The 23647-nt window shown below is 42.1% G+C and overlaps 1 protein-coding gene across 4 annotated transcripts in view; it reads right to left on the bottom strand.

Moving 5' to 3' along the window:
* Window positions 1-23647, bottom strand: part of TUBGCP4 (tubulin gamma complex component 4) — a 49877-nt gene that overhangs the window by 23949 nt on the left and 2281 nt on the right. For 3 of the 4 annotated variants that reach the window (XM_055418349.2, XM_088829468.1, XM_055418353.2), the window contains exons 2-9: window positions 20315-20443; window positions 16334-16456; window positions 15907-15960; window positions 15433-15489; window positions 12214-12293; window positions 10618-10819; window positions 7818-7983; window positions 7451-7575 (exon numbers count right to left, since the gene is read on the bottom strand). In XM_055418349.2, the coding sequence (XP_055274324.1) occupies window positions 7451-7575; window positions 7818-7983; window positions 10618-10819; window positions 12214-12293; window positions 15433-15489; window positions 15907-15960; window positions 16334-16456; window positions 20315-20443 (936 nt within the window). The remainder of the gene's footprint in view (window positions 1-7450; window positions 7576-7817; window positions 7984-10617; window positions 10820-12213; window positions 12294-15432; window positions 15490-15906; window positions 15961-16333; window positions 16457-20314; window positions 20444-23647) is intronic. The other variant, XM_055418351.2, reaches the window with a different exon arrangement.

Below are 23647 nucleotides of genomic sequence, written 5' to 3' on the forward strand. Positions count from 1 at the left end.
AGTGTAACCTCGGGTTTATTGATTACTGGCTAGTTGTTTGACTGTTTGAGCACATGAGTACATAGCACGTGAATGATGGGGTTATTGGGATTGTATTTTCCTTGGTTCATGTAAGTCTCAAGGAATTTGGAGTGGTGGGTTCAGACACGTACACACGGGGTATAAAAGATTTTCACAAATGCTGGTCGGGGTCCCTGGCTAAGAGGAGACTCTGCGTTGGGCCTGCCGGTGTAATAAACTGCACTCCACTATCTGCATTGTCCTTCTGAGTGAGTTTGTTTCCCAGAATGTGTGGCTACAACAACCAGAGCTGCTTGGACCTGGGAAGGGCACAAAACGCAGGCCCAACCAAGTCTGCGCCTTTGAGGAGTACCCAAGTACCTGAACCTGAGTGGCTTTGATCTGGAAAGTGCATGTAACCCAGGGCCCGCCTCAGACAGTTCCTGGCAGAGCAAGCTTAGAGCCTGAGCAGTATAGACAGGGAAAGCACACACGCCGTGAGTGGGGGCAAAGCCATTGTGGCTGAGACACTGCGAGCACATGCCAGTGTTGTTTGCAGTGTTCCTCCCTCCCCACAGCACGACTGAACAGTTCAGTTCAGTTGCTCAGTCGTGCCCTGACTCTTTGCGACCCCATGAATCGCAGCACGCCAGGCCTCCCTGTCCATCACCAACCCCCGGGAAAGTTCACTCAAACTCATGTGCATCGAGTTGGTGATGCCATCCAGTTGTCTCATCCTCTGTCGTCCCCGTCTCCTCCTGCCCCCAATCCCTCCAGCAGAGGTCTTTTCCAATGAGTAAACCCTCTTCGCATGAGGTGGCCAAAGTACTGGAGTTTCAGCTTTAGCATCAGTCCTTCCAATGAACACCCAGGACTGATCTCCTTTAGGATGGACTGGCTGGACCTCCGTGCAGTCCAAGGGGGCTCTCAAGAGTCTTCTCCAATACCACAGTTCAAAAGCATCAATTCTTCGGCGATCAGCTTTCTTCACAGTCCAACTCTCACATCCATACATGACGTCTGAAAAATGAGCCTTAACAAGTGTCCACCACCACCCCCTTGTGTCAGGGCGGAAATGAGACACTGAAGAGACCAGCAAACAGAAGAAGCTAAAACAGAGGGAACCGCCTTGGAAGTGACAGATGGAGAAGTCTTGAGGCTACTGCAAGAATAAGACTGAAAACCAGAGGCAGGAGGCTTAAGTCCAAATCCTGAGAAAACCCGAGAACTCCCGACTCCAGGCAACATTAATCGATAGGAGCTCATCAAACGCCTCCATACCTACACTGAAACCAAGCACCACCCAAGGGCCAACAAGTTCCAGAGCAAGACATACCAAGCAAATCCTCCAGCAACACAGGAACATAGCCCTGAGCTTCAATATACAGGCTGCCCAATGTCACTCCAAACCCACTGACATCTCATAACTCTGGACACTTACTGGACACTTCACTGCACTCCAGAGAGAAGAAATCCAGTTCCACCCACCAGAACACCGACACAAGCTTCCCTAACCAGGAATCCTTGACAAGCCACCCATCCAACCCCACCCACAGTGAGGAAACTCCACAATAAAGAGAACTCCACAAAAAAGATATGCAACAAGCAAAAAAGGTTTACTGTATAGCACTGGGACTATAGTCAGTATCTTGTAATTACCTATGATAGAAAATAGTTTCCCCAAAATACATGAATACGTGTGTATTTATATAACTGAATCACCTTGCTGTGCACCTGAAACACTAAGTCAACTATACCTCAGTAAAATATATATTAAAAATAAAAGGGCCACACACGACAAACTACAGCTAGCGTCACACTCAAACGGAGAAGTAACAAGATAAGGATGTCCATGCTGACCACTTTTATCTAACATAGTTTTGGAAGTCCTAGCTATAGCAATCAGAGAAGAAAAAAGAGTAAAGGGAATCCAAATTAGAAAAGAAGTTAAACTGTCACTGTTTGCAGATGACATGATACTATACACTGAAGATCCTAAAGATGTTACCAGAAAACTACTAGAGCTCATAAATGAATTTGGTAAAGTTGCAGGTTACAAAATTATTACACAGAAGTCAGCTGCATTTCTATACACTAACAATGAAAGATCAGAAAGAAATTCAAGAAGAAATTCCACTTATCATTGCATCAAAAAAGAATAAAATACATAGGAACAAACTAACCTAAGGAGAGAAAAAACATGTACTCCTCTTTTGCTATAAGATGCTGATAAAAGAAATCAAAGAAGACATAAATAGATGGAAAGACATACCATGTTTGTGAATCGGAAGAATGATATTGTCAAAATGACTATACTACCGAAGGCAATCTACAGATTCAATGCAATCCCTATCAAATTACCAATGGTACTTTTCACAGAACTAGAACAAAAAAATTCTCAAAATTTATATGGAGACACAAAATAGCCAAATATACCCCAAACAACCAAAACAATTTTGAAAAAGAAAACCAGAGCTGTAGGAATCAGGCTCCTTGACTTCACACTATACTACAAAGCTACAGTCATCAAAACAGAATGGTAGTGGCACAAAAATAGAAATATAGATCAATGGAACAGACAGAAAACCCAGAGATAAGCTCATGCATCTATAGTCAATTAAACTATGACAAAGGAGGTAAGACCACACAATGCTGGAAAGATAGTCTCTTCAGCAAATGGTGCTGGGAAAACTGAACCACAGGTTAAAAAGAAGTTAGACCATTCCTTAATTCCATACATAAAAATAAGCTCAAAATGAATTAAAGACCTAAATGTTAGACTGGACACTATAAAACTCTTACAAGAAAACATACGCAGAACATTCTCTGACATAAATCACAGCAACATCTTTTTTAATCTATCTCCCACAATAGTGGAAAAGAAACAAATGGGACCTACTTAAACTCAAAAAGCTTTTGCACAGCAAAGGAAATAAAATACAAAAGACAACCCACAGATTGGGAGAAATATTTGTCAAATAATGTAACTGATAAGGGATTAGTCTCCAAAATTTCCAAACAGCTTATGACACTTAATAAGAATAAAAACAACCCACTCAAAAAATGGGAAAGAAGTCAGAATAGACATTTCTGCAAAGAGGGCATACAGATGGTCAACAGGTACATGAAAATAGGTTCAGCATCACCAGTTATTAGAGGAATGCAAATCAGATATCACCTCACACCAGTCAGGATGGCAGTCATCAAACAATCCACAAACAACGAATGCTGGAGAGGGTGTGGAGAGATGGGAACCCTCCTGCATTGCTGGTGGGAATGTAAACTGGTGCAGCCACTATGGAGAACAGTATGGCGGTTCCTTAAAACACTAAAAACAGAGTTGCCATATGACGGGTGCAATCCCACTCCTGGGCATATATCCAGAGAAAAGCATGGCCCCAAAAAATACATGCACCCCAATGTTCACTGTGGCACTGTTTACAAAAGACAAGACACGGAAATAACCTAAATGTCTGTCGACAGAGGAATGGATAAAGAAGATGTGGCATACATACACACAATGGAATATTACTCAGCCATCAAAAAGAGTGAGACGAGACCACCTTTAAGCAACATGGATGGACCTAGAGTGTGTCATACTGAGTGAAGGAAGTCAGAGAAGGAGAAATATCATATGATATCCATTATATGTGGAATCTAAAAAGAAATGATACAAATGAACTTAGTTTTCAAAACACCCTCATTTTAAAAACACAAGAGAAGACTCTACACATGGACATCACCAGATGGTCAACACCAAAATCAGATTGATTATATTCTTTGCAGCCAAAGATGGAGAAGCTCTATACAGTCAGCAAAACAAGACCAGGACCTGACTGTGGCACAGATCATGAACTCCTTATTGCCAAATTCAGACTTAAATTGAAGAAAGTAAGGGGAAAAACCACTAGACCACTTTAGGTATAATCCCTTACGATTATACAGTGGAAGTGAGAAACAGATTCAAGGGATTAGATCTGATGGACAGAGAGCCTAAAGAACCATGGATGGAGGTTTGTGACACTGCACAGAAGGAAGTGGTCAAGACCACCCCCAAGAAAAAGAAATGCAAAAAGGCAAAATGGTTGTCTGAAGAGGCCTTACAAATAGCTGAGAAGAGAAGAGAAGCTAAAGGCAAAGGAGAAAAGGAAAGATATACCCATTTGAATGCAGAGTTCCAAAGAACAGCAAGGAGAGATAAGAAAGCCTTCCTCAGTGATCAATGCAAAGAACAGAGGAAAACAATGGAATGGGAAAGACTAGAGATCTCTTCAAGAAAATCAGAGATACCAAGGGAACATTTCATGCAAAGATGGGTACAATGAAGGACAGAAATGATATGGACCTAACAGAAGCAGAAGATATTAAGAAGAGGTGGCAAGAATCCACAGAAGAACTGTACAAAAAAGATCTTTATGACCCAGATAATCACGATGGTGTGATCACTGACCTAGAGCCAGACATCCTGGAATGTGAAGTCAAGTGGGCCTTAGGAAGCATCACTATGAACAAAGCTAGTGGAGGTGATAAATGCCAGTTGAGCTATTTCAAATCCTAAATGATGATGCTGTGAAAGTGCTTCACTGAATATGCCAGCAAATTTGGAAAACTCAGCAGTGGCCACAGGACTGGAAAAGGTCAGTTTTCATTCCAATCCCAAAGAAAGGCAATGCCAAAGAATGCTCAAACTACTGCACAATTGCACTCATTTCACACGCCAGCAAAGTAACGCTCAAAATTCTCCAAGCCAGGCTTCAACAGTACAAGAACCATGAACTTCCAGATGTTCAAGCTGGATTTCGAAAGGCAGAGGCACCAGAGATCAAACTGCCAACATCCACTGGATCATCAAAAAAGCAAGAGCGTTCCAGAAAAACATCTGCTTTATTGACTATACCAAAGCCTTTGACTGTGTGGATCACAACAAACTGTGGAAAATTCTGAAAGTGATGGGAATACCAGACCACCTGACCTGACTCCTGAGAAATCCGTACACAGGTCAAGAAGCAACATTTAAAACCGGACATGGAACAATAGACTGGTTCCAAATCGGGAAAGGAGTATGTCAAGTCTGTACATTGTCACTGTGCTTATTTAACTTATATGCAGAGTACATCATGAGAAACGCTGGACTGGAAGAAGCACAAACTGGAATCAAGATTGCCGGGAGAAATATCAATGACCTCAGATATGCAGATGACACCATCCTTATAACAGAAAGCGAAGAAGAACTAAAGAGCCTCTTGATGAAAGTGAAAGAGGAGAATGAAAAAGCTGGCTTAAAACTCAACATTCAAGAACTTAACACTCAAAACTAAGATCATGGCATCCAGTCCCATCACTTCATGGCAAATAGATGGGGAAACAGTAAGAGACTCTATTTTTTGGGTTTCCAAAATCACTGCGGATGCTGATTGCAGCCATGAAATTAAAAGATGCTTGCTGCTTGGAAGAAAAGCTATGACCAACCTAGACAGCATATTAAAAAGCAGAGACATTACTCTGCCAACAAAGGTCTCTCTAATCAAGGCTATGGTTTTTCCAGTAGTCACGTATGGATGTGACAGTTGAACTATAAAGAAAGCTGAGCACCGAAGAACTGATGCTTTTGAAGTGTGATGTTGGAAAAGACTCTCGAGAGTTCCTTGGATTGCAAGGAGATCCAACCAGTCCATCCTAAAGGAAATCTGTTCTGAATGTTCATTGGTAGGTCTGATTCTGAAGCTGAAACTCCAAAATTTTGGCCACCTGATGCGAAGAATTGACTTGTTGGAAAAGATCCTGATGCTGGGAAAGATTAAAGGTGGGAGGAGAAGGGGACAACAGAGGATGAGATGGTTCGATGGCATCACCGACTCAATGGACTTGAGTTTGAGTAAATTCCAGGAGTTGGTGATGGACAGGGAGGCCTGGTGTGCTGCATTCCATGGGGTTGCAAAGAGTCAGACACGACTGAGCTACTGAACTACTGAACTGAAGAAGGTGTAGAGAAAAAGGAGCCCTACTGCACTGTCGATGGGAATGTAAACTGATACAGCCACTATGGAGAACACTATGGAAATTCCTTAAAAACTAGGAATAAAGCTACCATATGACCCAGCAATCCTACTACTGGGCCTATATCCTGAGAACACCATGATTCTAAATGACACATGTATCCCAATGTTTATAGAAGCACTATTTACAATTTTTAGGACATGGAAGCAACCTAGATGTCCATCAACAGACGAATAAAGAAGATATAGTACATATATACAATGGAATATTACTCAGCCATAGAAAGAATGAATTTGAGTCAGCTGTATTGAAGTGGATGAACCTAGAGCCCGTTATACGGATTGAAGTGAGTCAGAAAGAGAAACATATATATTAATGCATATATTTGGAATCGAGAAAAGCAGCACTGATGAACCTATTTTTAGAGAAGGAATGGAGACCCAGACTTAGAGAATGGCTTTAGGGACACAATGGGGAAAGGAGAGGGTAGGACAAAGTGAAAAAGTTGCACTGACATGTAGGTAGTACCACGTGTAAATCAGAGAGCTAGTGGGAAGCTGCAACATACCACAGGGAGCCCACTGGCGCTCTGTGATTACCAGGCGGGTGGGATGGCAGGCAGAGAAACGGCTCAGGAGGGAAGGGATATATATCATTATGGCTGATTCTTGCTGTTACAGGACAGAAACTCACACAACATTGTAAAGCAATTATCTTCCAATTAAAAAACTTTAAAAATGCTGGAGTGCAAAAAAAAAAAAAGAATGGAAAAATATTACTTGTTCTGCCTTCCTATGATAGATTATCCTAAGGCCATTACTAAAATAATAAGGCACTAAATTTAGTCAGAATCAGTGGGTCCCCTGGAGTCATTGGCAACTACACAATGGACTCAAAAGGCTGTCTATCTGAAATGTAAACCAAGATCTTCCTTTATTACTAATTAACTGACTAGCTAACAATCAAACTCCTGTCCGGTGGGAAAAGGCTAAGGCAGTTCTGCCTCTATTACTGAAACAGAATGCTTTTATTTTCTACTTCCTGCCCTTCAACTCTCTCAAACACTTCCCTCTAAGTTAAGTTCCAATCACACCAAGAGGAAACAAATCAAGTACTCAATTTCTAGGAAACTAGTCTATTTTCTTCCAGAGAAAATATATTAAGAGGGACTTCCCTGGTGGCCCCGTGGTTAAGAACCCACCTACCGAGGCAGGGAACTAGGACACCACAGGCCTCAGGGCAGCTAAGCCCCTAAGCAGTTGTGTGCCCCTAAGTAGCCCCAACTACGGAATCCCAAGAGCCTCAGAGCCTGTGCTGCACAAGAAAGTAGTCCCTGCTCATCGCTGCTAGAGAGCCCAAGTGCAGCAATGAAGAACTCGTGCACCTCAATGACGACCGAGTGAAGTCAATTAAATAAATAAACTAAACTATATATATATTGAGAAAGACCAACCTCGGCCACAGTACTGCGAATACGATCTACCACCTGCTCAAAGTCCACCAGGCTGAAGAGGGGCTGCTGCTTGAGACGATGCAACTCTGCTGCAAAAGTGTCCTCCTGGTTCTTCAGAATGGATCCTGTAGGACAGGAAATCACTCATGGTGAACCGGAGACAGGAAACCCACACAGGCGAGGGGCTTTCTCCCCGGGGCTGCCGCTCCTTCACCTCCTTCTCAGGCAAGCATGTAACTCCTGGCTATGCTAGAATCTCACAACATGAAGGTCCCTAGCCTCCCACTCTGCCCAGGCCAACTTTGGGTCCAGCATGATGTCAAATATGCCCTTGAGAATGGGGGTACCCAGGCAAGGATATTCCTACCTTTCCTGGTCAGGTTTACATTTTGATTTTCGAACATCTGGACAGATTCTCCCACAAAGAGGATTTTTTCAGCAACCCTCACTGGAATATAGGACGGCAGAATCTCCACTCGCAGAGAAAATTGTTTTAGAGATGGTGCCAGCATGTTCTCCTCCTCTATCAGGCGCTGGGCAAGGAAAAAACCCACATCAGAGATAACGAATGAAGTGAGAAAGGGGAAACAAGGGAATATCTGGCAGCTCTCCCAACCCACGATTTACAGTTTCTGGAAGCAGGGACTTTAAATCTGAACTTGCATAATTATTAAATCACCAGTGCGAGAGAAAGACATTCCATTTTTAGGCAGAAAGACAGCATGGTGGAAATAACAGTGATTTTATTAACATTAGGATGTTCATTCTCACTCTGCCTTGACTACTGTGTAAAAACTTGTGCAGTATTTTCTGGAACTCAGTCTTCTTGTTTGTACCATGGAATAACTGATCTGTTTGTTTCCAGGTCTGCACATCTGTGATCTACTATCTTGTGCATGTCTGCTCTGCCCAGCTCTTTACAGAGGCCTGAGTCATATAGCCATGTGGTTCTCATAAACTGGCTCCTGGGCCAGCACCATTGGCCTCACGTGGGAGCTTGTTAGAAATGCAAAATTTTAGCCCGTCCCCAGAGCTACAGAAAACCTGGGGGGTGAGGCCCAGCAGTCCATGTTTTAATAAGCTCTTCAGGTGATTCTGGGCACTCTACAGTGTGAAAACCACTAATCTAGCCCGTGAAGCCCCAAATTCTTGCCGTCTAACCAACCAGGTCCCTGACTTGCTGCTAATTTGACCCTTGGGGTATGGATAAGGAACCCCAAGCTCCATTCTCCTGACTTTGATCTCTGCTATCCACCCTTTCAATTTTGGCCTTGGCTGCTGCTGTGCTTCAGGGCACCACCCAAGACCCTTTTTTCCTCTCACTCTCCACACTTTTCCTAAACAATCACATCTTCTGAGGCTGAACTGATCATAACAGGTATTTTTAATCTTTCTGCATCACAGGACTCTCTGGAAGTATAAAAACGATGGATCTTCCAGAAGAATATGGAAACATACACTTCACAGAACCTCTGAAGCCACCCGTGGACCTCAGATTAAAAACTTTCATATGCTGATAACTCCCAAAACTTTAAGCCAGACTGCTCTCATCAGCTCCAGGCTCAGCCCACTGGTCATTTCCTACAAGTATCTCAGTGTGTCCAGAGTTAGATGCCATCTTCTCCCCCCACCCTCTCCCATCAGCAACCCACATTCCTTATCATCACCCACTCGCCTATCACTAAAGGCAGAGACTTGGGCATCATCCCTGATGCTTCCCTCTGGACCCTTAGCCAGTCAATCACAACCTGCCTGTCCCACCTCCTAAATGTCGCTGAGGCCTCTTTCTTCTTCACCATATTTACTGTCCCATCCTTGGTGCAGGCCAGCATTATTTTTCAGCTAATGTCCCCAACAGGCTTCAGTGATGGCTCAAACGGTAAAGAATCTGCTTGCCATGCAGGAGACGCTGGAGACCCGGGTTCGATCCCTGGGTCGGGAAGCTCCCCTGGAGAAGGAAATGGCAACCCACTCCAGTATTCTTGCCTGGAGAATCCCATGGACAGAGAAGCCTTGTAGGCTACAGTCCATGGGGGTCGAAAAGAGTAGGACACGACTGAAGTAACTGAGCATATATAATGTCCCATTCTCCTAACTATTGTACTTGCTGCTAATCTTAAGTTTTTAAAAAACGTTTTCCCGCAGCTTCTAGAGTGATCTGTCATAAAGTCTAAAGTAACATACAGAGGTGTGTTAACCTGTTGCCTAAAATTCTTCGTGGTTTCCAGCTCTTTTCAGGCGTAAGTCCAGATTCTTTCCCATCATTTACCAGGGCTTTCATGATCTTACCTCTGCTCATCTCAAAAGCTTCACTGCCACTTCCCACATCACCTCCAACTGTCCCTTACAGTCTCTGTTTCAGTCTTTATTTACTTGACCATCCCAATTGAATTACTAATTGTTTCCCAAATGACCCATGTCCCTCATGGCCTCTGTACTCTACAGTCCTTCCCTCTGCCTGGAATTTTTTTTTGGCCATGTGGCATATGGGATCTAAGTTCCCTGACTAGGGATCAAACCTCCACCCCCTACACTGGAAACTCAGTCTTAACAACTGAACCACCGGGGAAGTCCTTCTCCCAAACTCTTTGCACTTAAGACATATTCCACTCTAGTTACTCTAAGTCCATGTTCCCAGAATACCCACACTCACTCGTCCAGAGCACTTAGGATACTGTAATGTGTCTTCCACTAACTGTAAGCTCTTTAAGGACAGGGACTACTACATTTTGTTTGTTTATGAAGTTGTGGCACCTAAACAGTTGTGCCTGGCATATAATAGGCATTCAATAAAATGTAACAGGATAAATGAATGGATAAGAACAACACAGGGCTTTGGGCAGCCTAATCAAAACTAACCTGCAATGTAAAAGCTCTGGGTACCAACAAGACTATCTAAAGGGACAAGACTTATTCTTACTCTCCTCAAAGCATATACCAGGAAAAGGGGAAACAAAGGAATTTCACAAATGTATTTTCTACTTTAGAGTCTCACACTGTTAGGCATTAAGTTTAAGTATTAAGCTAAGCCAACTGTCTATGTCTACAGAGTTTATGGAATGTGCCCAGGCCATGATGAGCTGGGGGCAAGTCACTGGAAGGTCATCTAGCTGTCAGCTTGTCCAGCTTCTGGCAGGAGCAGGCTAGGCTTCTTGCTGGGCTCTCACCAAGTCCTGGAGTTCTCTCAGTTGTTTTCCTGTCAGTCCCCCAATGCCCAGATCCTCCTCATCCTCTTCTGGCTGGGCGCTGACATTCCCGGAAGATGGACCCTGTTTGATAAAGAACTCTTCGTGCTGATCCAGGAGGAGTCCATGTAACATCCAGGCTGAGAGCTGCTTATACATGACTCCATGACACACGGCCAGGATCCTGAGTGGAGAGGACAGCAGGAGCCTTAGAAGTTCCCTCAGAGGACCACAGCACAGAGGGCGTGCTTTGAACTGCTACAGGATAAACAGAGGCCTGAGAGTTTGGTCAGTCAGAAGGGAAAGGACCAATTAAGGTAAAAATAATTGTGCTATTTTAACTTCAATCTCTGCGGATGAACTAAGCAGTTAAATTTCCAAACTTGTAGCCTATATACTGAAGTCTGAAATGCTCAGTAAAGGTTTCGATCGTCTTTTAGAAGAGGCACACTTTCTCCCCTCCTTTGGAGTAAAATAAGTTTCAAAATGGATGATTCCTGTTAAAATTAAATGGACTTATAGGAGTCTCTTTTTGGCTAACATGGTATTAAGTAAATTTTTATTTTTGTTGGAGTCACATAAGGAGAGTAGATCCAGTATGTGAGAGGCAGATATACCTGAAAAAGTATTATCCTACAAAAGGCAGAAAGATTGTTGGAGAACGGGATAGTCACACAGTCTCAAGGGATCATACCTCAGAAAACATATCAATGACAAAGCGGAAAATGTTCCTCTAAAACAGATCTGGTGGAAAACACCTAAACCTAGTGATGAACCTTTACACCAGTAATGGGACAAGCTTGCTTTGTGTGCATTCTGATACGCTGCAACAGGAAATAATATGACCTAGGCAGCATCCTTGCCAAGCATGTTCAATCTGAATCTAATCATGAGGAAATAACCAGAAAAATCCAGACTGTGCAACATTCTACAGGAAGCCTTGATCATGTTCCACATTTATTTAATAGTTGCAGTCATAAGATATATATAATTTTGTATCCTTTTTTCAGTTAGTATTATAAAAATATTTTTACATGTTGTTTCAGAATCTGTAATTTTAATTGCTTTATAGTCTATCAAGTGAATATATCTTTATTCAGCATTCTATTGCTGGTAATTTTCTCATTTCTTAATATAGCAGACAACATTGCAATGAATAAGGATTGTGTATATGGTTATTTTCTTCTTTTGGATAATTTTGTTAGAGTAAAATTCTTAAGAGGATTATAAAGCTACTCAAAATATACATGTTTAGACACAGCTAAGCATAATCTGGAATATTTAATGGAAATTCTCCAAGGATAATATGATCCAAAAATGAAGGACTGCCTCAAGGTCATCTAGGCAGCTAGATCCTAGCCTGGACACGCAACACCTTAGAATCCCCTTTCTGTGGTTTCTGAGTCACCGTAAGTCTTACATAGGCTCCTGTACTCACAGGGCTTTTGCATCCTGGTCATAACTGTCCCCAGAGGGAAACCCAAGATAACCTGGAAACAGAACTTGGGCCAAGAAGTCAGGTCACTTGACTGACTCCACACACTCCCCCCTCCCTACCCCAGTGAAGCCACGACTTACTTTTCTAGTGCACTGCGAACAGGAGGCAAACCTCCACAGCTGTGTTTGTATACTGTTTCCAGGATTTGACAACCATGAATCTGTGGAAAATATAGCCTTGTCAAGCTGAATTCCATTTTAACAGTTCATATAACACAATCTCATATTCTGTTTAATCCAGAGGGCAAAATCCACGGAGAATGAGGATAATCGCCTAAGATCTATGCATAGTTCCAATTCTGACTCCAATTACAGTGTGTGTAGAGGTGGGGCGGGGGGCTCCCCCACATCACCAAGCAACTCTCTGACACCAGCTGGGGGTCCTACAACTCAACTCAATCCCTGGGTTCCGCTAATTTGCTAGAGCAGCTCACAGAACTCAGGACACCCATTTATTCACTGCTGCTGCTGCAGCTGCTAGGTCGCTTCAGTCGGGTCCGACTCTGTGCGACCCCATAGATGGCAGCCCACCAGGCTCCCCCATCCCTGGGATTCTCCAGGCAAAAACACTAGAGTGGGTTGCCATTGCCTTCTCCAATGCATGAAAGTGAAAAGTGAAAGTGAAGTCACTCAGTCGTGTCCAACTCTTCATACCCTATGGACTGCAGCCCACCAGGCTCCTCTGTCCATGGGATTTTCCAGGCAAGAGCACTGGAGTGGGGTGCCAGTGCCTTCTCCATTTATCCACGAGATTCCTGATTAGGAAGGATACGCCAGGATGTGAATCGACACCCAGATGAAAGGATACATACAGCGAGGTCCCGAACAAACGAGCTTCTGTGGGGCACGGTGGCACACAGAAGCACTCTGGTTCACCAGTCTGGAAGCTCTCCAAACTCCATCCTTTAGGGTTTTTATGGAGCCTTCCCAGCTCTCTGCCCTCTGTTCTCGTCAAAGGTCAGGTGGGAAACATGGGACTGCAAGTTCTAAACTTCCAATCACAGGGTTGGTTCCCCTGGCAACCAGCCCATATTTCGGTGTTTTCCCAAAATCACGTGGTTAACAAGCTTTAGTTCAGTTCAGTTCAGTTCAGTCGCTCAGTCGTGTCCAACTCTTTGCGACCCCATGAATCACAGCACGCCAGGTTAACAAGCTTAGGTGTGGTAAATAGGGGTTTGTTACGCATATCAAGATGCCTTTATTGCTCTTATTACTTAGGAAATTCTGAGTTTTAGCAGCTCTGCGCCAGAAATGAGACAAAGACCAAATCTAGTTTTCTTATTATAAATCACAACATCACAATAGTTGTTCTTAAGTATGGACCCTCCACCTCCCTGTCCTTCCCCAGCCCACACCATCCCCCAGCAGCATCTGCATCACCTGGAAACTTCTAAGAGCTACAAATTATTGGACCTTGTTCCAGACCTGCTCAATCAGGATCTCTGGGGTGGGGCCCAGCGATGTGCTTTTAACAATCAGCTCCAGGTGATTCTAACGCACAATGAAGTTTGAGAACTGCTGCACTAAGGAAACCAGAATCATTTCGAAATTCCAAGAAAAGAGGTAAAGAAAGCTCTTTACTTCAGATTAAGGCCTAATTCAAACTACTTATAAGGTACACACTTTTCTTGCCTCTATTTTTTTAAATAGCTTTACTGAGATATACTTTATACACCATAAAATTAATCTAAGTGTTCTTTCAACAATTTTTAGTAAATTTACAGCACTGTGCAACCATCAACATGATCCAGATTTATAACATTTCCATCACTCTGAAAGGACCCCCATGTGCCTGTGTGCAGTCGCCTGTTCTCACCCACAGCCTCATTTATTTAGAGCCTTGGCACGTAGCTTCCTACCACCTCCCTGGCAGGAAGGCAGGTTCACCCATCTGCAGTCCCTCTACTCATTTTTCACTCTCCTTCTTGTGGCCATTGGAAGCTCAGAGTCAACTGAGACATGCAGCTATGCATGGACTCTTATGCTAACCCTATTTACCTAGAAGGTCCCCTCTTGCTTTGGGAGAGAATAGTTAGGTACTCTAGAGTACTTAACTCGAGTAGAGTTAAAGGTAGTAGAGTAGTTAAGAGCACATCACTGGGTTTATAGCCTAGTTGTACCATTTATTACCTTCTGTATGACCCTAAAGGGCTTCCCAGGTGGTGCAGAGGTAAAAAAATCTGACTGCCAATGTAGGAAAAGCAAGAGACACAGGTTTGATCCCTGGGTTTGGGAAGATCCCCTGGAGGAGGAAATGGCAACCCACTACAGTATTTGTGCCTGGGAAATTTCATGGACAGAGGAGCCTGGCGGGCTACAGTCTACGGGGTTGCAAAGAGTTGGATGTGACTGAGCATGTAGGCATGCATGCATGTGTGACTCTAATTACATTCCTTAACCTATTTGATTCCTTAGGACATTGACCCTGATAATATACGTGAAGCACTTCACACAGTGCCTGGTATACAACAAGTGCACAATAAAAGCTTGATGTTATTTGATGAGGGCAACCAGCTTTGCAGGGTCAGAGAGCACCGTCCCCACTGACTTTCCTGCCACAGAATGAATGCAGCAGAGTGTAAGTTTCTAGATGCATACAGAAAAAAAAAAAAATGAAGTAGCAATCTGGCAAATTAACTCATATATTCATGGCACAAATATATCAGCTAAAAAACAGGAATTAACTAAACATTTAATCCATTTGTCCTTTCTGATCCAATTATGAACCAGCAGATTCTTCTAATGTAAAATCTCAAAGCATCTCAGAATTATTAATCCTACTCAGAAAAGACATTCTCTGGACACTGGAGACCCTCTTCTCAATGCATATGATAAAAACTTGTGACAACAGGCATATTTAACTAATGAACAGCTGGGTTTCACCCAATGACTTAACAATGCTCAGAAAGCTGCCAGCACCCTAATAATAAATCTATTACCTTATTTCTAAGAATTAACTTTCTGCTTCTCCTCAAGTTTCATATCTAAAAGTTCTGGATCCTTAGTGTAAAAAACTCTCACCTTCAAGTATCCATTGCTGTATCCTCGTAACCAGCAGGATTCTTGGGGACATCTGTTACTATTTCCCCCAGCTTTTGGACCAGGAGGTACTTAAGGGCAGGGTCATAACTTATTTTTGCTTTGCTGATACTTAGCATGATACCCAAGCAGATATCGCTGAATAAATGAACAAATAAATAAAAACTACTGAAAACTAGGGTCTTCAAAAAGGAATGTAAAGGAAAATGAATTATGATTATGTCCTTGGTGCTTACCTCAGCAAAAGGAAAAAGGACTCACCTTCTGACTTTTAATTTGTTCTACTACAACCATCACAGAGGGGAAAAGGAGCTGGAACTGCAAAGTAGAGAATGATTAGGATGGTATATATTCAAACACAAGGGAAACAAGTTAACCCAGGAAACGCCTTTGCTTCTGACCCGTCCCATTTATCATAAAGATGGCAATACCACAGAACAGCCAAGATCCTAAAGCTATCTGATGTGGGGGTTGGCTGTAGACAGAAAGAGAACGGCAGACACACGCAGTTCCCATGTCTGAGGCGCATAATCGTTAATACTGAGGCCAATCTAGAGCATTAACATCAGACAGTAAGTTTTCATTAAATGTGGAACTCTTCAAACAGTTCTGATCTAGGAAAACATGAAATAACAAATGCTGGACTCTGAAACCAGAAGGAAAAAAGTTCTCAAAAATAATATCCTGAGTTATAGTATTCCAATGATATCAACAGATCCCAAAGCATTTTGTTACCTGATCTAAGGAGTAATTGACGTGTGATATGGAGAGATGGGGGTCAGCCAGGAACTGCAACAAAAAACACTGCGATTAGGGCTCCGTATATAATATCTTGAGTATATCTCATCTGTGAAAACTTTAAGGGAATCTGAGAGTAGGCTTAGGGTTCATTTTAGGGTACTGAGAATTGATCATTTACAGAAGATAATTAATTCTGATTTTCCGATGATAACAAAACCAAAGCAAGGGCTCTTCTAAACTCACTTAGGAACCTGCCACTCTGACCATGGTTTGGGCAGTCACAGAGAGCAAACTTACCCTCCAGCCATGCAAAAAACAGCTCACTCTTAGCTACCTGACCATATCAGAGGGCATTTAAGATCAGGCCAAACGTGCCCTCATCTGCAGTCCCAGAGGTGTGGCTTCCTGTGTCTCTTCTCACCTCTTGTTCCAAATCAAGCAGTGCTTGGCGGTAAGGCTGCAAAACTGAATCCAGCCCCGTGCAGAAGGCCCTGAGGTAGATTCCATGTGACCCACCTTGGCCCTGCTGAGATGGATGGTGATCCTGAAATCAACAAAGAGAAGTCAGCTTTTCAGCTCACAGCCTGAAACCGGAGGAAGACATTATCCTTTATTAATGGCATTATTTTTGCTTAAATAATTTCCCATCAAAGTAGTGTTTCCATGAGAGGAAAATCTGACTGCAGAGACAGATTTTGAGTCCTGACCTTTTAAAATGTGATAATGTTTTAATTTTCCAAGTGGCTCAGATTTTACAAACTGGGTATTCTTCCACACTGTCACTAGAGATTTTTCAACAACTCAGTTCTAACCTTGTAACTTCTGGCTTAAGTCCTTTTGGTGGCTTCCTCTTACTCAAGAATAATATCTAAACTCCTCCACATAGCATACAGTGACTTCTGTATTCTGGCCCTTACCCTCTCGCCAAAATTATCTTTCACTGCTTTCAACGTCACATCCTCATTTCCAAATTAATCAACAGTTCCCTGAATGTGCCTTATTTCTATCTCGCACCTCCATGACTCTGAGTGTGTTCTGCTTATAACTGTGTGCTCATGCTTGTGACAAATGCCCACTCTTCCTGCAGGACCCAACTCAAGCATCTTTTCCCTGCAAAGCCCTTTCTAACTCTCGAGAATTAATAGCTCCCCTCTGCTGCTTTGATAGCATCTCTGTTTAGTGCTGGAATTGAATTTTTGATTATTTGTTCCCTCACTAGACCAACAGCTTCATGAAGCAAGGGCTCACACTTCATCCATCTTTGCATTTCATTTCCTAGCACAGTTCTTTGAACAGAGGGTAACTATTTACTGAATAAATAAAATGACCTCAGTCCTCCTTCTAACAACCCTTCTCCTCTCTCGCATGGCAATTCATTAAAAACACAAATCTGATCTCCAACATGGGAAGTTAGACGATGTTCACCAAGAGGCTATTTACAGATACGGCTTGTCTTTCAAGAAAGCTCTAGTTTTTCTATAAAGGCATTCTTCTTCTTCTACAAGGGGGAACTGCAGCTAACAGCTGACTAGAGATCATGATGACTAGCCTTTCTGGGTGGTCAGGCTCTGGTGGCAGTAGATATCATAGAAGAATTAAGCAAAAAATGTGGTAGGAAGCTTGCGCTCAGGGGTTATAAGGCACAGTGTAGCCAGAGGCTGCCATAAAGGATACTAGCAGTTCCTGGAGATAAATGTTCACAGCTATAATAAGAACACGGGCATAGGGTGAAACAGACCAGACTGGGTTACAACCAGGCAGTTTTTTTTTTGATCTTTTATCATTCCAGAGAACGGAATGTTTTCCTTTATCACAAAATGAAAGAGAAATTGCTTTTTATTTTCAAAAAAAAAATAAATAAATAAGAGGTACTACAAATAGCTTCAGGAATTGGAAAAGTGAGAATTCACATATAAGATCCATGTAGTCACGTGAATATAGAAGAGGTTAGGTTTTCTTAAAGTGATATACTGTTGTTGTTGTTAGTCACTAAGTCATGTCTGACTCTTTTGCAACCCCATGGATTGTAGCCTGCAAGGCTCCTCTGTCCATGGGATTTCCCAGGTCAAGAATACTGAAGCAGGCCGCCATTTCCTCTCCAGGGGATGTTTCCAACCCAGGGATGGAATCCGCATCTCCTGCATTGTGAGTTGAGTTCAATCGCTCAGTCGTGTCCAACTCTTTGCGACCCCATGGACTGCAGCACGCCAGGTGTCCCTGTCCATCACCAACTCCCAGAGTTTACTCAAACTCATGCCCATCAAGTCGATGATGCCATCCAACCGTCTCATCCTCTGTTGTCCCCTTCTCTTCCCACCTTCAATCTTTCCCAGCATCAGGGTCTTTTCCAACGAGTCAGTTCTTTGCATCAGGTGGCCAAAATACTGGGAGTTTCAGCTTCAGCATCAGTCCTTCCAGTGATTATTCAGGACCAATTTCCTTTAGGATGGACTGGTTGGATCTCCTTGCTGTCCAAGGGACTCTCAAGAATCCTCTCCAACACCACAGTTCAAAAGCATCAATTCTTTGGTGCTCAGCTTTCTTTATAGTCCAACTGTCACATCCATACGTGACTACTGGAAAAACCATAGCCTTGACTAGACGGACCTTTGTTGGCAGAGTAATGTCTCTGGTTTTTAATATGCTATCTAGCTTGGTCATAACTTTTCTTCCAAGGAGCAAGCGTCTGTTAATTTCATGGCTGCAGTCACCATCTGCAGTGATTTTGGAGCCCCCCAAAAGAAAGTCTGTCACTGTTTCCACTGTTTCCCCATCTATTTCCCATGAAGTGATGGGACCAGAAGCCATGATCTTAGTTTTCTGAATGTTGAGTTTTAAGCCAACTTTTTCACTCGCTTGCATTATAGGCAGATTGTTTATTGCTGAGCCATCACAGAAACCCCAAAGTTACAAACACTTAAAATTAGAGCCCTTTTCATTTATATCAGGATATACACAAGTTCCAAATTTGATCATTGTGTTCTTATTATGTTTTCATAGCAAACTAGCATTGATTAGATTTTGAATTCAAGTTTAGCTTATGTACTTTCTCTGCAACAAAATCTCTTTGATAGAACCAGAATCCCTGTCCCAGAAATGAACATTTATAAGGCATTATTCTCCAACATCTTTGCCCCATAGAAAACCACCAAGGGCCTGACAAGTGCTTACAGAAGAAGGGGCAGATGGTGCTGACTGCATTTGTTTCAGAAAAGCACCCTTCTTTTCGCATTCTAGAAGAGAAGCCTTTCTCTTCAACCAGAATCAATCTTTCTACTGGGAAACAGTCATCACTGAATCAGTCACACAACACAGCAATCTTTTTATTTACCACTGACAGAACTGCAGACTGTTAAAAATAAAAGAGAACTTTAAAACTTCTCTTAAAAATTGTTTGTGGGTCTGCTGTACACAAGGCACTTCACATGAACTACCTTGTTTAATCCCCACAACCCTGTGAGATAGGTACCATCTATTATCCCCATTTTATAGGTGAGGAAACTGAGCCTCAGGTTGCTGCTGAGCAGTCTATGGTCAGTAAGGGATGGACAGGACATGAATCTTTGGCTTCTACACTATAAAGCATTGACTTCTAATTCATATTAATGAACAATATTTATTAAGTTTCACCACATGCCAAGAACCTTCTCTAGTTTAACTTTATTTACAAATAAAAAAAATGAAGCCTGAAAGTTTGAATTGCCTGCCTCAATCTGACTAAGGTAGTTAGAAGCAGAGCAACACAGGAACTGGAAGTGATGCTTTGTGTTTTCACCTCTGGAATTGAAGTCTGATCCAATTCAGATTGATTTAATTTAGGCTCCTAAAACTTGGGCAAAGCATACTTTCTCAATCTGCCTAAATTGGTCCCCACGTATATTTCCCCCTTGTTGGAGGTAGAGTCACCTTGCCCTTCATTTGAATAACTTCAGTGATGAGACATTCATTATTTAACACTTCAGTCAGTTCAGTCGCTCAGTCATGTTCGACTCTTTGCGACCCCATGAATCACAGCACGCCAGGCCTCCCTGTCCATCACCAACTCCTGGAGTTCACTCAAACTCATGTCCACAGAGTCAGTGATGCCATCCAGCCATCTCATTCTCTGTCGTCCCCTTCTCCTCCCGCCCCCAATCCCTCCCAGCATCAGTCTTTTCCAGTGAGTCAACTCTTCGCATGAGGTGGCCAAAGTATTGGAGTTTCAGCTTTAGCATCAGTCCTTCCAGTGAACACCCAGGACTGATCTCCTTTAGAATGGACTGGGTGGATCTCCTTGCAGTCCAAGGGACTCTCAAGAGTCTTCTCCAGCACCACAGTCATATGAATTACCAATGGAATCACTGAAAGTCTGACTTGGCCCCTGCCTGCAGGAGGTGTACATTCTCAGGGAACAGAAACTTACCTGCTGCTGCACATGGCCCGTGTACTGTTCAATGAACTCGGTGAAGCGAACGTAGTCCGTGCCCAGCCGGCAGAGGCGATTCAAGACACTGGTTTCACTGGGATGAAGAAACGGGAAGTCCTGTGACACCTGGAAGAGAAGAATAATGCTAAGAACGCTGATGCCTGCTATTCCCTGCTCGCTACAACTGCTGTCTCCCTTTGCAAGACGCCTATTTAAGATCAATAAGTTCTGGATAAGAAAAGAATTTTCAAGTCACTACAAAGACCTTATTCCCTAGCCCTAGCCTAATTAGTCACTTATTGAAATGGGTGGAAATGCTGGTAAAGAATTTGAACAATACAAAATGGTGTACATTAAAAATAAGTCAACCTCCTCAGAGGCAGCCACTATTACCTATTTATTTTTTTGCTCATTGAAGTATAAATATTATATTGGTTTCAGATGAACAATGTAGTGATTCAGTATTTTTAAAGATTACGCACTGTACAAAGTTATTACAAAAGACGGACTATATTCCCGTGCTGTACATTACACACCCGTGACTTATTTATAATTGGTAGTTTGTACTTAATACCCTTCACCTATTTCATCCCTCACCGCACCCCTCTTCCTTTTGGAAACGGCCGTTTGTTCTCTGGATCGCCGCATCTGTTTCTGTCTTGCTATGTTTGTTCATTTTGTTTTCTATATTCCATATGTAAGTGATTTCATACAGTATTTGTCTTTGCCTGGTTTCACTAAGCATAATACCCTCCAGGCCCATCCACATTGTCACAAATGGCAAGATTTCATTCTTTTTCATGGCTGAGTATATTACCTATTTCTTATGAAATCTTTCTTCCTGGGATGATCTATAAGGATATATGGGGTTTCTGACCTGTCTGCAACAAAGTCTCTTGAGCAATATTACTCTAACTTGGATCTGCACACTCCAGAGGTTTCTCAAACATACTCATAGGATTTACAAATTCTCTATGAAATTTTAAATTTTGTTTTCATTTCAGTAAAAATGAAAACGCTTAAAAGAAAAGAACAAAAAAAGTAAAGTTAATGTAGCATGTTATAATCTGTAAGAGCATCTTAAAACTGGACATAGAATTTACTGTCCATATTTTCATTCATATTTTTAATTTACATCATGGCCAAATGAAAAAGTAAGTCATACTTGGTAAGTCATACAAAGATTTCACAGAAGTTCAAGCAGAAAAATAGTAGTGAGAGAATACATACATTCAATCAACTTAAAAAGAAATTCGTGGCAAAATGTGCACAAAAGTTATCATTTCGGCCATTATCCAGTGTACAGTTTGGTGGCATTAACAGCATTCACACTGTTGGGCAGCCATCACCACCGTCATCTCCAGAACTTTCATCTTTCCAGACAAAAACTCTGTACCTACGACTCTCCATTGTTCCTTAACCCACAGACACCCGCCAGGTACCCTTCTGATCCTGTCTCTATGACTTTGACTGCTTTACAATATTAATTCTTTTGTGACTGGCGTATTTCACTGAGCATACTGTCTTCAAGGTTCACCCATGTTGCAGCACATTTAGAATATCTCTCCTTTTTAAGCTGGAACAATATTCCACTGTGGACTTCCCAGGTGGCTCAGTGTTAAAAGATCCGCCTGCAAATGCTGAGATGCAGGTTCCATCCCTGGGTTGGGAAGATACCCAGGAGGAGGAAATGGCAACCCACTCCAGTATTCTTGCCTGGGGAATCCCATGGATAGGGGAGCCTGGTGGGCTACAGTCCATGGGGTCGCAAAAGAGTCAGACACAACTCAGAGTAAATAAAAAAACAACAATATTCCATTGATATGTGTTGTATTTTATTTAATCACTTCCTTTGTCTGTGGACAAACCGCTTCTACCTTTTGGCTATTGTGAATAATGCTGCTATGAACATGGTGTACAAATACCTATCAGAGTCTCTGCTTTCACTTCCTTTGGTTATATACCTAGGAATAAAACTGCTGGATCATTTGGTAATTCTCTGTTTACTTTCTGGGGGAGTCGCCATATCTTTTTCCCCAGAGACTGCACCATTTTACACTTCCACCAGCAATGCACAAGCATTCTAATTTCTCTACATCTCCACCAACACTTATTATTTTCTGTTTCTTTGGTAATAACCATCCTAAAGGGTATAAAATGATGGTGCATTTTCCTAAAGAATCATGCTATTGATCATCTTTTCGTTTATTGGCCACTAATATCTTCTTTGGAAAATCAACTGACTTTTAGTGACCACCTACTTATCCCAGGCACTGGGCTATCTTTCCACAAATAAGGAGCAAAGTCATATATATTTACTACTCACAAGGAGCTCAGAATATTTCATATTCACATTGTATTGTATTTTGTGGAAGGCATTTTTATATGATAGTAAATGTAATAAATAGGCAAAAAATAATTTTTCTGTTACTGATTCCACAATAATTTGATTAAAAATCCATTTAAAGTAGATTTAATGACACCAGTGTTAACCATATCTTCAAGTTAATAACTTTTAAGAGGTAGCATGACACAGTGCTTAAGAACCTGGTCTCTGGAGTCAGAATGCTTGGGTTTGAATCCCTGAGTTGCCTCTTACTTCCTTGAAATCTTAGGCAAGCAATACCCCTCTGTGCCTCATCTTTCATACCTATAAAGTAGAGATAATCATTTTGAGGATTAAATATGTAAATCACATGTGCTAAGCACATAGCCAAGTGCTCAATACATGTCAGCAATTTTTTATTACTAGGACAGTTCTAGTCAGTTATTAAGTGATATTACTATTAAAATTGGCATCTGCACAGTGCTGCAGCAATTTTAGAAAAGTTCAAGGTCTGGTTATTCTGAAACAGCAAACGATTACCTTAAAGTTATTGGTACTGTTTAGTATAACCTACTTATAGGAACAGAGTTACTGAAGTCAAAAATCATTCTACTATTAAACTCAAGTGTTGACAATTTAGGTTTAGCAAAACCAAAGTATATGCTGCATTAGCTCAATGGTTCTCAATTGGGGCAGTTTTGCCTCCCAAGGGACAGGGTAATGTCTGGAGGTATTTTTGGTTGCCAGGGGTCCTGCTGGCCCCCAGTGAGTAGAGATCACAGATGCTGCTGAACACCCTATAATGCACAGGATAGTCCCCACAACAAAGAATCATCCAGTCCAAAACGTCAATAGTGCCAACACTGAGAGGCTGCACTAGATTGTCAATGTGAATGTATCAATTTGGGAGCATTACTTACTTTGTAAAAATAATTGGGTTTACAGTTGTTCAAGAACAATATGCTTGAGTTTATACTTAGCTTAATGTGTGTACATATTCTATA

The sequence above is a fragment of the Moschus berezovskii genome, chromosome 21 (assembly GCF_049115385.1).
Source record: "Moschus berezovskii isolate FMDL1 chromosome 21, NW_MosBer_1.0, whole genome shotgun sequence".
NCBI classification, from domain to species: Eukaryota; Metazoa; Chordata; class Mammalia; order Artiodactyla; family Moschidae; genus Moschus; species Moschus berezovskii.